Here is a 15,015-nt window from a genome sequence, read left to right as displayed (position 1 = left end):
TGCGCCAAACTTCCCACAGTCGCAAGTCATATTTCTCAGGTGTACACGATATTGTCCACCGGGAATACCTTGATTTAGTCTATTAAACTCTGTCACACGAAATCATAGGTTGTCGTGATTGTGATATACTGTGTACATGGAGTTGGCCCGCACATTGGCCTTATTAATTTATTGCACTACCTTCCGACACCTAACATGGGCTCTTTACATTTGGCCTTTATAACTTGCTACTCGCTTTGAAAACAGTACCATCAAACGAAAGTATGTCTCCCGCACAATTGAGGTTATCAGCAAATGGCGCTTTCCTTTTAAAATAGAATTGATGCATTCAGCTAGATTTGAGGTCATCTAACTATACCGTAGGTCGCCGTTGTATTATTGTGTCCACTGATCGAAAGGTATGTTACAGAAATAGTTTACGCATTGAGCATTAATTGATAAAACGATCCTTATTGATATCATTCCCTGATAATATAAATGGATAGCGATAATTACATACCACTCTTCCATTAAGAACAAATTGAATATTACAAAGCAAATAATATTGGTGGTGATTAAATACCCATGTTGGTCATCTGTCGTCGTTTATTGGTAGACCGATATTGCTTGTAGTAGTTGGACGCAATGTGTCTTAGACAAAATCGATGGTGTGTGTGATCCCAGAGGCTTCCTTGCCACTCAATTGCAGCTAGTATTCCGGTGCCCTGATTCGATATAATGCAAATATCAAGTTGGGGGCAAACATGCCTCCTCAACCTTAAAAAAAAAAAATCTCCGTCGTTACTTGACTCTTCTAATGTTATTACAAATGAAATTGGAAAGATTCCTCCATCACCATCCTGTGCTACAACTAACAACAGCCGATGGGTATATCTATCATACATAAACGTGCCGTCAATTTGTACTAATGGCTTGTAGTATTGAAATGTGTCCCGACATTGCTTAAAGCTCTAAAATAGATGCTTGAACGCTTGGCATCAACAGAACAAGCGGCCGTTGTAGTACGCAAGAATTGTTTCAAGGCCTGTTACATAATTTAGGATGTACCTCTCCAGCATTGGACACCACTGCCACGTCTCATTGTATGAAGCGTCCCACCCACTGTGCATCTTCTTTAACCCATTCTATTTAACTATTCAGGCCTTGCGGTAAGAAGGCATGTACTTGAATTGGTTACAAATATTGGTTATTAAGACCGATGCAGGAGTTCTAGGATCCACTTTCACTATCGGTAGTATTAAGCCCGCTATCATCTTTGAATCCAACTTGGGATGATCTTGTGAAACACCTGTCAACCCATAAGTACGTTAAATAATACAACATTAAATGAAAACAGTAATATTCAAAAACCTTAAATACCCAGTGATATTGTACCGACAACATATGTATGCGGACCTTTGAACTTCTTTATCTCCCACAACCTTGTCATCTTCGTAACCGAAGCCATGATTTTCCATGAACATGTACCGTCTTGTATTATACACTTGGCCTTGAACTTCTTGAATTTAGATTTAACCACATAGTAGCTAACCCCGTTCATGATGCTATATTGCTTCAATATACCGATAAAGCCATCTTTATTGGAAAACTCCTTACCAACTTTCAATTCACCCGAATCCAACGACGAACTTGTGTGGCCATGCCTCTTGTGTGGTAGATCTGGAAACTCCAACGCATCATTTGCTGATAGATCGATATTATGCATGTGGGCTGGAGGCCAGTACGCTATAAATCGAGGATCTTCTTCTTTATCTGAACCCCTTTTGTTGTCTTTAAGCTCGGTTGGAACAGGCTCCAATTCATAAAATAATGCAACTTTTGCACCATCAGAACTGAGCTCTCGGGGTGGATCCACTTTGGACTTATCATCTGACCCACCAATATTTGCAATGTAGGAGGGCCCTTCACCGGTAGACGTCATAAGAAGTACATCATCCCTTATCGTATAAGTTTCATAACGTCTCAAATCAGATGTAGATTGCCAACCACTAAAAGTTGATGTCATTCCCTAGTAAGTATTTCTAGCATTGAACATCAACCCACCAAGTTGCATGTCGCATTCACTAACGGAATGTCGTGCAGGGGTTGAATATTCCGTGCCGCCACAAAAAATGGACGGTTCCGTGTTCTGCCACCAGCACTACTGAAAAGAGCATCTAGCTAATAGCTTTTTCAGTACTTTTGCTGACAGTGTATCTTGCTTAAATGGTTTTTCAACCCTAAACCCTAAACCCTAAACCCTAAACCCTAAACCCTAAACCCTAAACCCTAAATCCTAATATGCAAATAATTTAGAAACCCTAATCAAACATGGGGTAAAGCATGCCCACGTCAGCGCATTTTTGTTGACACGGTATAAAGTGCATTCCCATCAACGCGCTTTTCTACATTTTTCCCTGAAAATGCGTCTATGTCATAGTGTTTTTTTATTTTCAGACCATTTCAATAAATAATTTTTTTAGTGGCCTATTTTCGTAAATAATTTAAGAAATGAGCATTTTCTTATACAATTCCTTTTTTGTCAATAATATTAATTAAAAAATTATTCATTAATTGTTTTGGATAAATTAAAAAAATTGATTGTTTAAATATTATTTCTATAAAATAGATCTAAAAATTAGACTACAGTTTGGAAACCATTTTTCTAATATATCGGATATAAACAAAGAAAATAACAAATTTAAAAGCGAAAGGAGCAAAGGGAAGAGATTGTGTGCACAGTCGCACATGTCCTTATCTATTGAACTGCTACCTGCAAACAAAAATCAAAAGGATACTAATTTATTCCATATCACTGCAACTTTCAACTTTAAAACACTGTTCCATTTCAGATCCCATTAGACCCTTTGTAAACTGTTGAGTGTTGACCTCTTACTGACTTCATCGTCATTAACCCCATTTCATAATAAAATAAAAATCTCTTTCTTTCTTTGGTTTAATTTTCTACCTTCTCCAATCTTAGGTTCAGCCACTTTCTTCTGCAATGACCACCAGGCCCTACGCGTGTGGGGGAGTTAAAAAGCCGTAACAAAGGCCAATCCATAGCCTTTGCTTGAAACCAAAGTGTGAAGCACTGGAATATACATTTGATCAAAGGCAACCATTAACTTTGTTTACTAATCTCTCTCTCTCTGCCTTTTACCTTTTTCTGACCTTTACTTTGCCTCTTTGTCCAAGTGTCTGCTACTGTGAAACTTCGTTATCTGTGGTTACTTTTGTTCATTTTACCCAACAGAAGTTTTCTTGCTTTGGATCCCCCCCCCCCCTCTCCCCTCCTCTCTTTAAATTGCCACACTTTCCCACGCCCACCCAAGCAAAGAAACAAGTGAAAGACGACACCAAAACTTCGATATCTCTCTTCCAACCACCCAATTCCTCGTCTCTTTGATAAAGTCAGGTCATTCGCCCGACATATTCAAACACTTGTTTGTCTCTCTCTTTCACTCTTGTCTCTCACAATATGGATGTAAGTAAAGCGTACCCATTTTCCCTGTATACCTTATATATGTTCCAAATTGAGTTTCATGTGTGTTCTATATTTGGTTTTGTTTTTGGTACTTGGCTTTGTTGTTGGTGAAGTGATGAACTGATGATACCTTTTTGTGTTCAGGATTATTACAGGAGGAGCCATGTTCCAGCTTTTGGTAGCTGGGATTGGAACAATGACCTTCCGTTTACTCAGTGTTTTGAAACGGCTAGGCAAACTGGATTGCTTCGTTACAGCTACTCCGAGGATCGTGATTTATATGTTGCCGGCGATCTCTATGAGAACGATGTTGTTACCCCTGCCATGATTGTTGTTCCTCGTAAAAAGGTATGTCAACTAAGAACTAACTTCTTCTTCATAAAAATCTTTACTTATTTAGATGCCTATGAAAGGCACTTAATTTCTTCTAAACGCGTTGAATTGTTCATACGTCATGGATACAAGAAAGGTTTTAAAATGTCAAGAAAGGAAAAGAAAAAAATTACAAAATGAAGCTTACTTTGTGCAATTATCGATAAACAATTATTAAACATGCATTCATATGGAAAATTTGCAGAAAAAAGTAGGAGAGTCGCATGTTAAAGAAGGCAAAAAGCAAAGGTGGGAGGTGAGCGAGGAGAAAGCAGCAGCAGCAGCAACAAGCCCCATTATTATGGCCAAGCCAACTCCAAAACCCGTTGATGAAGACCTTTACAAAATCTCCCCTGACCTCCTTTACGCAAAACCCAAAAAGGTAGGCTCCACTCTTCCATTAATTTTTAAACTTAAAAAAAGCTTTACAATTCTCCCTCACTATCCCTCCCATGCTAGTGATAATTATGTTTTTAACTTTTTTATGCAATTATTAATAACCTCATTAAAGTTGTGGTTTATGCAGAAAAAAGCGTTGAGGTTACTTTCAAGCTGCTTGGTACCAAGTTGTTTATCGTGAAGCTGCAAAAAGGCTATATAATTAGGAGGATTACGTAAATATTGCTTTCGAAGAAGTTGGCATGGGGTCTGTTTTGATCTTTCCCCCTTCCCTTTGTATATTAGAGGGGATCACTGGGGTTAAGATTTCTAATTATTATGTGAGGTTACTACTTAGGACCAAAATATTCTTCTTTGTAAGACAATCTTTTGATGGCTCGTTACAACATGATGATATGAATTATTATATAGAAATTAAAATTGAAAAAAATGATTCCTGTTTTCAATCTTGCAAAAGGATTCTGCTGCACTTTTTTAAGAAAAACAAAATCAAAGCCGTTGGAGAAACATGATCATGATGAGAGATCACGTGATTCATTTGTTTTGATTATTATATATGAATGTATGTATGTATGTATGTATGTATGTATATTTGAAGGTATGAAAGATGATTACACAATTCATGGATTATATTTAAATTTGGAACTCTGAAAGATTACTTTTGGAGGAATGGGGCAAACTCTTTCAACAGTTTTGCAGATTCAAGGATAAAAAGAACAGTGTTTTAGACTTGGAACTTGAAATAAATTCCACAGCTTTTCTTTCTTTTTTTTTCCCTTCTTATTTTTGCTAACATCACGGGCTACGCATGGAGTCCTTGAAATTTATTATTTATTATAATTTTTTTACAATAAATTATATTATCAGTCACTCAACTTTGATCTTAATTACAAAACAGTCACCCAACTTTCAATACAGTCATTAAACTTTAAATAATAATAAATCAATCACCACTAATAATTTTCAGTCGTTCCCTCTCCCTCCTCTCTCTTCTCCCTCCCTCTACCACTGCCCTTCATCATTTTCTTTTTAGTGCAATGCCAACACTTGTTTTTTAATATGTTTATTATGATCTTTATTCTTTACCCACACTTTTCTTTAAAATTTTATTTTCCTACTCTTTAATTGGAGTTTTGACTTACTAATTGAATCCATATTTAGTGTAACTAGTTTAATATATAATTAATCTTTGGGGAGTGATATATAGCTTAGATTTGTTTGTGATTGAATTTATTTTTCTACTTTTTCGCTTACCTTTATGGATTTATATTGGTTAAATTTGTTAAATGGGCCATATATGTAAAAAAAAATTAATTTGTTAAATAAATTAATTTTTTATTAAAAATTTAGGGAAATAGTTCATCTTTGGAGAGAGAGTGTGAAAGCTTGTCCAACTTGGCAAGCTTTTTGTTGACGAGTCGGGAAAACGTGCCCAGTTGAAGCATTTTCTAAAAATTTCAAAGAAAACGAGTCTAGCTGGGCACACATTCCTTAACATATTAGCAGATTGCTTGTCCAGCTAGATGAGCTTTCTTACCAACTATGTCAAATTCTCTTTAAAAACGACTTATTTACCTAAATTTTCAAAAAACCAGCTTATTTGGCTAATTAACTTTTTTTCCTCGACATATATGGCTAATTTAATTGGTTAAAATATGTTTTAAGTTTTATACTCTTCATGCATTTATAATTTAGTCTTTTTACATTTTATATTTTAAAATTTAGGTTCTAGGGTTAACATTATTAAAATTATTCTATTAAATTTGCTAGTGTAATATTTTGAAATAAAAAGAACACTCACTTAATAACCATATAATAAATAAACAACTCTATAAACGTGAATTTAACAAAAGAATTTTAACTATATTCACAAATAAAACTATATTTTTAAATGAAAATTAAGAATAAATTTCTTAATTAAAATAAGACAAATTTCCAAATATACTAAAAGTAAAAGAAAATTTAAGCATATGTAAAAGAAAATTTAAGCATATTCTAACCTTTTAGATTTACAATATAATAAATAGAATATTACTAAATTATGAACAATTAATATTTACATATTTTTATAGTTAAATTATTATTATTTTGGATCTAATAAATTTGAAAGAAAAAGCACAGTTTTCCTTCTTTAAAAAAGACTTTGATTGCTTTATAATTTAAACTTTTAGTGAGGAAAAAAAAAAGAGAAAAAAAAGAAGAGAAAGGGTATATACCAAAAAAGTGAAACTCCAACAAAGAATCAAAGATAAACCTAATCAAAATATTGCCTTTATGCGTTGGACATGCACTTAATAAACAGAGCATTCGTTACATTGAAAACACTACAAGCTTATTTATGGTATTCAAACTGCTTATAACAGCGTATCTTGAAGATTTGTTTTGATTGAATCATGGAAATCAACTTCAACTTTGAAGAGGTTGAATTGGATTTGATTTGGATTAAACTTGGAAGCTTATCTTGGACTCATTGAAGATATTTTCTTTGCTGATTATCTTACTATTTAATTGGAAGATTAATTGTAATTGATTTAATATGTTATCAACTCTTGATTTCTTGTAAATTAACGAGACTTGTGTAGTTGATGTGTCGATCTAAGAGCACTAATCTATATTCATTGAGGAAAGTTTTTTGTGAGTGCGAAATCAAGTGTGTCGCTTTGTTATTGTCCTAAGCTTTCAGGAGAAAAACTTAAAAAGAGAGTTGTTTAGATCTTAGGTGCAAAAGTGAGGAGTCTAATCCAATGAGTGCTACAGGTTTATCACTTATTGTACAACTTGCTTACATAGTGAATTGTCTCTCCGAACAAAATTTCATAAATGTGATAAAATCAAATTGAGCATACACATTAAGTGCTTATTCAAAATTTATGGTGAACTAAAAGTCAAGGTTTTCTATAAACGTACATAATCTTTAATTAATCTTTAATTTATAGTGAATATTATAAGTTTTTAAAAAAATTGTTTTTAATTTACTTCATATATTTAAAATACAATTTATTGATTTAATAATCTCATTAATTGTTTTGCTTATGAACATAAAATATTATAGAATTAGAAAAATATATTATAATAATCTCATTCTAATTAGATAAGTTGGTTTTAATACAATTAATATATTTTCAGTATTTTACAATTAATTAATTATAATTTTAAAATTTTCTGTTTTTAAATATTATTTATATGATTAATAATCAATACGAAATAAAAATATTTTATTAAATAATAAAAATATAAATGCATATATTCACGTGTAATTAACGTGATATCAAAAATTAGTATAATAAAAAGTTAACAAACCATCTTTCGAAATTATAGTTTAGAGATTTATTAGAATATTTTAAAGTTTAAAAATTAATTTAAAATTGTATTGTTATATAAAGATAAATCTTAAAATTATGCATGAACTTTGATTCGATATGCGTTTGATACATAAATTTTAATTTGATGCAATTATATAAATGAAACTTTGATTGTGGTTCAAAGTATACATAAAACTTTAATTTTGATTTAATCATACACATTTAAAGAAATAAATACATCAATTTATTTTTTATTTGCTAAATATAGTTATTATTGGTGTATGCAATATATAAACATAAAATGATGTTATATCAATGGTTTTGTTAATAATTTATGAGAATTGAATTAAGTCAAAATATTAATATATATAACTGCACATTAAATCAAAATTAATATATAATTTTGAGATTTTTCCGTATTATTTATGGTTAAAGTACGTAGAGTTTGCATGCATGCCCTCCTCTTGCCTCTCTCTCAGAGAAAAGTGCTACGGGATGACTCACAACTCCGAATTATATACTGATTTTATCCCTTAATTTTCTCGTAGATAAAGGAAACAAAATTTTGTTGATAATTTGAACGTTTCTTACGCTAATAAACGTATATATATATCCTCTTTACTCATCTCTATCTCCATTTCTTCAATACCCTCACTCTTCGGCTAACCCTTATTTATATTCTTGTGCTCATCTTCCGCACTTCTTTTATTGATCCAAGCAGTGGACTCACTCAACTCAAAGCCCTGCGGCTGCACCTTGGTAAGCTTTTCAGCTTTCTATTTTGTATCTGCAGATCAGGATGAAACTTTCATATTATTTTTCCTAATCTAATTAACAAAAGATTTATGGGAACATGGTAATAATTACAAGATTCAAATTTATGTACCTTATAAGTTTTTATGAAAAACAGTTGTATTTGAAGTAAATTTGTTAGCAACAACGTCACGTGAATGCTTAATCACGCATTGACTTGTTTGTGTTATTGTTGTAGTATTTAATGCAAATTAAGTGGATAGCAGCCTGACAAATGCCATTGTACATAGAGTATCATGTTGTGGAAGCATTTTTATATAAACCAAAGATGTGTTGTTTGATAGGCACAATTTAATGAGGAGTCCAGTAAGTGAGGGAGATGAATCGATGAAGGCAAACAAGAATGTGATGGAATCTAAGAAATCCTGCATATGTTCTCCAACAAGCCACGCTGGTTCCTTCAGGTGTCACCTTCATCGAGCCACTGCTGCTCCTACTTTGAGTCAAAACTCACCCAGTTGCTGCATCGGCACACTGGCCAATGCTGCTTTCAAGAAGTTAAATTCCAAGCCACAGGATGGTCAGGAGGAGCCTATTCTGTCCAGGTTCGGTAGAGCTTCTTCGTCTTTAAAACTGAAACCCATTTCAGAAACCACTCTGCCACCTTAATAAACAATGCCTCTCTTCTCTCTCTCTCTCTCAAGTCACCATCATTCTATTCCAGGTTGTAAATAGCAAAAGAAAAAGGTCCCTTTCTTTTTTAAATTAATTTTTTTAATGTTTATAAAGAAGTGGGGACGTATTTGTAAGATAATAAACCAATCTAACTCTTTTTTTAAGGAAAAAAAAAGCTTTTATCATCAATGTCCTTTGGGATTGTATCTGAAAGAAGGGGCAAAAACTGAGACTCACAAGGACGTTTTCAAATTCCATCATGGTTTAGTACATTACTGCAAACCCTGAGTGAGTCCTTTGAATTTAACAATAAAGAATGACGAACTTGATGAGGTTGTACAAGTTATTTGGACTCTAATTACACGTACCTACAGTACCATCAAATCAAATCACTGATATCATTTTGTAAAGATTTAATAAAGGTTAAATTCTATTTTCAAATCGATCCATTTTAATCCTTCTACTTTTTTAATTTTGAAATTGAATTTTGAAATTTTAGCTTTATAGCAGTTGGTTTTCATATAAATCACATCATATGCTTCCCTTTGTCTGGCCTTTGTGTTGTGTGATATTCTTTGGGAGCAAATTTTGACTTCTATGACGGACATCGATTTTCCACTGTTTTTATAGAACTTATCCAACATGCCAAATCCATTAAGTAAAAGTTTCGAGACAGGGATGGGCCTAAGAAAGGCGCAAACAAAAATAAGAAACTACAATGGGCTTAACAAGAGTACATGTAGCAGGCTGCAACCCAGCATCGAATGAAGTTCCGCCGAGAGTCGTCATGTAAAAAACTTTTCACCCATTTCAGTACATTATTATTATATTAAGGGTGTTGGGTGTATTTGTTGGGAGCCGGATACTTGATAGCATTAAGTTGGAGTTTGCGCAGAGCAGCTTTCCCAAGATCAATGCCACAAATATCAGCCAGCCTGATTAGGTAGAGTAGAACATCGGACAACTCTTCGCCTAGATGTATTTTTTCTTCTTCTTTCCAATCAGGCAATCCTTTTGGGACCTCCCCTTTCCATTGAAATATCTCCGACACTTCTCCCACTTCACCAACCTTTTTTTATTCATCACAAACAAGGTTAAATATACACAAGTTACACAGACTGGTTGTATATATATATAAAAAGACAATTTAGAAATTAGATGCAAGTATGTATGCATACCAGGGCCAAAAGGAGATTTCTAGGGGTGTGAAAGTGATCCCAGTCCCTTTCCTTGGCAAACTTAGCCATTTTGTGCTTAAGAAGATCAAGACTCACTCTTTCATCAACTTCCTCAACCTCACTCATGACTGTGACTTGAGAGTTAATTAAGAGCAGCTTTTTTCATAAAAGGATCTTCAAGGTAGATAGATATAAAGGAGAATTGGGGGGAAGGTAGTAATAGGCTGCCTTTCGTCTTGAATCTTAGTAGGGTCAAGTATTGGGTTTCTATATATGTATCTTACCTTTTACTCATTCAATGTACAATTTACAAACATGTATGGGTAGAACCCACGTTGATCCTGGGGAGCCTCGTGTCTAAGTAGAAACACATGTTCTTTATTATTATTTTTTCTTCCATACCTTCTTGGCTTGTTTTGTTTTGGCAATAAAAGTGGCCTTCCTTTCCCTTCCCTAGTGCGCACTGCCAGATGCTGGCCCTTTGTAAGTTCCATAATCCATCCCATCGGGAACAGTACCCAACTTATTGAAGGTTCATAATCCTCAATCAGCCTTGTTCTAGCTCTCCAAAACCCAATTAATACTTAGCTCTTTGTTTTATTAGATAATAAAATAGATTTAGTAAACCGCAAGTTCCAAACTAAAAGACATGAAGAATTAGAAACACAAAGATCCTGGGATTGTGTTTGATCTTGTTTCCGCTTAAATTGATTTTATCTGAATTTCTGAGTCAATAAGAATCAAATATAGGGTTTCTATATATGGATCTGGGATTGTGCTTTGTGCTTCATGACCGACACTTCATGCTTAAAAACCGCACAAAATTTTCTTCCAACTCACTCATCATTGCATATGAAGCAAAAATTGGGTAAAAATTCAATAAATAAAAATTATCCGAGAGAGGAGAATCAAACTCGGGTTTCAAAGACTAATTATCAAGCGCTTTACCATTAGACCAATAACACATTCTTGTTATAACTTCAAAACGTTATCAATTAGAAATTCGGAACGTGACAAGCTTGATTTAGCTAGCCTATGTATCAATTTGTAAAATTATTAAAGTTTTAGAAAGTTTCCATTGTTGTTTTCTTGAATAATTAGGTGTGAAATTGATAAAAATTAAGCTTAGTTTTAGAAAATGACTAAATTGTAAATCTTAATTGATTATTTCGTGCATTGGGGACCAAATTGAATAAAATTCAAAATTGCTATGAAATTTTGATGGGAATAAGAAATAAAAGGTTACTAATGAAAATTTGTGAAACCAGATTCTAATTCGAAGGTTTAGATAAAAAGTTGTTCTCGTTCCAAGTTTAGGAACTAAATTGAATAAATTGCAAAATATGTGAAACAGTGTAATTGAATGTGATTTGATATGAGATTTGGTATTGTGTATAGTTAGATTATTATTCATAGTTAAAGAAGATGCAAGACCTTCGAGAGGGAAAGGAAATGCGAGAGTCGACGACGAATAACTCTAGTCTTCGATTTGTATTTCTATGGTTCGAATCATTATAGTTATTGCATATTTATTTTGTTTTTCATAGTATGATATTGAGGTGATTTAAAAATGATTATTTGAATTGAATTTTTATGATTGAGATTGATTATCGAAATAGAGGACTAAACTGAATAGAATTGAAAATAATATAACTTGATGAAAATATGAAATTGGCCTTGAATTGGGTTAAATCATGTTATGAAATGAAAATAATGAAATGTAAATTGAGTTAATATGATGAATTGAATAATTGGTTACCCTAATAACTGTTTGGGTAGAGTCAGATATAGTTGGCATGCTATAGGATAGATTGAGTACGGGTTACTTCGGCTATATGTCGATGAACGTTTGGTGCATTTTCCCGCGGACATTTCGATGAGTGCAATGTACAACTTTATTTCAATTATACTGATGAGCGTTAGACGCTATCTATTTACTTCAAATGTTTCGACGATGCATTAGGTGTCAAATTGGCATGTTGGTTGAGATTCGTGTATCCGTTTGAGTCCGAGTCATGTTAATAGAGAATATAAATTGCAAATTAGTTAATTGATATTTAAAAATGAATTCAACATTATGAAATTGTATTACAGATATGTATTTGCAATATATAATTATCGATAACATGTGAAAGATCATACGAATCAGTTAAACTAGCAGGAGGGTTGATATAGACGGATAATGGTAAATTTGATTTTGATTCGGAAATGATATACGGACTTGATTGAATGTAATAAAGTGAAACGTAACGTGAATGTTAAATACATTGATAAGATATATTAAATTAGCTGTTAGTTGAGATAAATTGTTAAATACATTGGTAAGGCCCAAATTGTGGGGAAGTGGTGGAGTTGGGGGTTGCTGCTGGGGAATTGGACTAATAATTAGCCTAGTCTACATGGGTTTTGGAGGATATCTGCTGATGGTTTTATATAGTTTTGGTGCATATTCTAATCTCATTTGAGATTAAAATATATCTTTAATTAATATTTGAAAAATAAATAAATAAGAGTATGGGGATTTCTTTGGTATATATTAATGTTTCATAAATTTTAGAATGAAATCTTAATTTCATAAATAGGGTATGACAATTAATATATTATTTTATAGTACTTAATTTTTATTTATTTTTACTACACCCTAACGAGAGTATTTGTGATCCTTTGAACTTGGTTATAGAATCCCGATTTTTATTAAAATATATCAAATAGTTCTCCTAAATACAATCGTAAATTAGGAATTTATGATCTATTCAGTTTTTAAAATATTTTATTTTTATTTTTGTAAATTAGAAAAAATAAAATTTATTTACAATAATAGAAAAATGAAAGCTTATGTAGTACCTATTTTCCTATAATAAAACACTAGAAACAAAATAAAAAAATAAATTTAATTCAAGGTAATAAATTTGATATTTAAAACTTCTCCAAAATAAATAAATAAATAAAGACAATATTTTATCTTTTATATAAGTTTGAGTCCAGGAAAATTGATTTAAAATGGGTTTTTTGTTTATATGTAAAATGTTTTACGGAAAATATTTTCTGTATTTTTCGTGTTTATCTCACGAAAACAACTTGGTCAACAGAAAAATGAATTACAGGTCAATGGAAAATAAATCATTTTTCCTGTAAAATGACTTACCCTTTTAAAACCATAAGTCATTTTTCAAAAAGAGCTCCTCTATAGGTAATTTTATTTTTTATATAAAAATAAATTAAATTAAGCTTAATATTATTATATTGATAATAAATTTTATTTTTATGTTTAAAAATATTAATATATCAATGTAAAATATTATTTTTAATATTATTAAACATACATATTTAATTATTTATATTTAGTAATATAATAAATTCTTAATATAATTTATTAAAATAATAAATTATTTAATATTTTAATTTTATTTTAATAATAAATTTTAAAATAATAATTTAAAATAATATTCTTCACATATTATTGAAAATATTCAATATTACTATTTTAATAATAAATATTTTATTACAATTATATATATTAATAATAAATGTTTTGTAGTATAAAGCTTAAAATATGTCATAAGTCTATGTAGTCTTCACAAATTTGTAATTTAGTCTTTTACTTTTATTTTTAAGAATTTAGTCCTCTACTCTTTAGATTTTTAAATCAAGTCCAATTGTTGACATTATTTTTTTTGTCAATTTTGTTGATGTCACATTTTTAAATAAAATTACTCACTTAGTAGTCATGTAACTAAAAATGACATTGTAATGAACCTAAATTTAACAAAATATTTTTAATATATGTAAAAATAATGTAAAATACAAATTTATAACTATAAAACAAACTCAATTAAACAATGAAAAGATAAGAAAATATCAAATGTATGTATGTTTTATTGAAAACAACTTTTTGAAATATTTTAAGAAATCTTTTAAACAACAGAAAATATTTTACAGATTCATCCAAATACCGAAAATATTAATTTTTTCAGAAAAATAAGTCATTTTCCAGAAGTTATTTTCTAGAAACCATTTTAAGTGAAACAAACAAATCCTTAAAAAAAAAACTTACTTTCAACCTTCCCCATTTACAATGCATCTTTTGTTTTCTATTTTTCATATATTTTCATATATGTTTTTTCAAAAATTATTTTAAAATTTTCAACCAAATGTTCCATTCTAATATTTTTCATTTTACAAGAAAATTACAATTGTAATGATTTCTATTTCTTGAAACCAAAGACAGACTTGGTTTTCCTGAGGCAGTTTTGGGAATTTGGATTTCAAGTTTGGGTAAACTACAAATATATTCACTTTTGTTTGTTTCAAATTACATTTTTGTTATTTATATTTAAAATATTACGTTTTAATCACTTATGTAATTATTTTGTTACGTAATGGTCACTTTACCGTTAAACTCTGTTACCTCCTTAAAGATAGTCCTACGTGGCAATCCAAATGAATTTTAAATGCCAACTTGGATGTTTAGTTACTGGAATAAAAACATGTTTTTAATTAAATAAATTTAATTTGGGTTGCCACGTAGGACATCCAAGTTGATATTTAAAACCCATTAAGACTGCCACGTAGGACTGCCGTTAGGGAAGTAACGGAGCTTTACGGTAGAGTGACCATTTCGTAACAAAACAATAACATAAATGACTAAAGCGTAACGTTTTAAACATAAGTGACTAAAATGTAATCTAAAACAAATAAAATGACTTTTTTATAGTTTACCTTTTCAAAATTTGGATTGAATGATAAAATGTAGCAATAATGATTGTTTCTTAAACCTATAAATTTGTTGGATGTTTATTTATTAGTGGATTTGAAATTGCTAAGTATTGTTTTTTGAAGGTATAACTACAATACTAAATTTCAAGTTGTA

At 31.1% G+C, this 15,015-nt stretch overlaps 2 protein-coding genes and 1 long non-coding RNA gene across 3 annotated transcripts; 2 read left to right on the top strand and 1 right to left on the bottom strand.

The window, feature by feature from the left end:
* Positions 1-2,975: 2,975 nt before the first annotated feature.
* LOC108484849 (uncharacterized) lies at positions 2,976-4,875 on the top strand. Its single transcript, XM_017788748.2, has 4 exons — positions 2,976-3,466; positions 3,611-3,814; positions 4,044-4,220; positions 4,365-4,875. The coding sequence occupies exons 1-4, from the start codon at positions 3,461-3,463 to the stop codon at positions 4,416-4,418; spliced, it is 441 nt and encodes a 146-aa protein (XP_017644237.1). The 5' UTR covers positions 2,976-3,460; the 3' UTR covers positions 4,419-4,875.
* A 3,296-nt stretch (positions 4,876-8,171) lies between these two features.
* On the top strand, positions 8,172-8,948 carry LOC128295084 (uncharacterized). Its single transcript, XR_008285386.1, has 2 exons — positions 8,172-8,298; positions 8,637-8,948. It is a non-coding gene; the product is annotated as an uncharacterized LOC128295084 (long non-coding RNA).
* Positions 8,949-9,588: 640 nt separating this feature from the next.
* Positions 9,589-10,337, bottom strand: LOC108486281 (uncharacterized). The gene is made up of 2 exons (XM_017790253.2): positions 10,146-10,337; positions 9,589-10,036 (listed from the first exon to the last, which is right to left on the bottom strand). Exons 1-2 carry the CDS (start codon positions 10,269-10,271, stop codon positions 9,797-9,799), a joined length of 366 nt encoding a protein of 121 aa, XP_017645742.1. The 5' UTR covers positions 10,272-10,337; the 3' UTR covers positions 9,589-9,796.
* Positions 10,338-15,015: the final 4,678 nt, after the last annotated feature.

The sequence above is a fragment of the Gossypium arboreum genome, chromosome 7 (genome assembly GCF_025698485.1).
Source record: "Gossypium arboreum isolate Shixiya-1 chromosome 7, ASM2569848v2, whole genome shotgun sequence".
In the NCBI taxonomy this organism is placed as follows: Eukaryota; Viridiplantae; Streptophyta; class Magnoliopsida; order Malvales; family Malvaceae; genus Gossypium; species Gossypium arboreum.
Note: the sequence above shows the minus strand (reverse complement) of the source record. Positions and strands in the feature narration are given on the sequence as shown.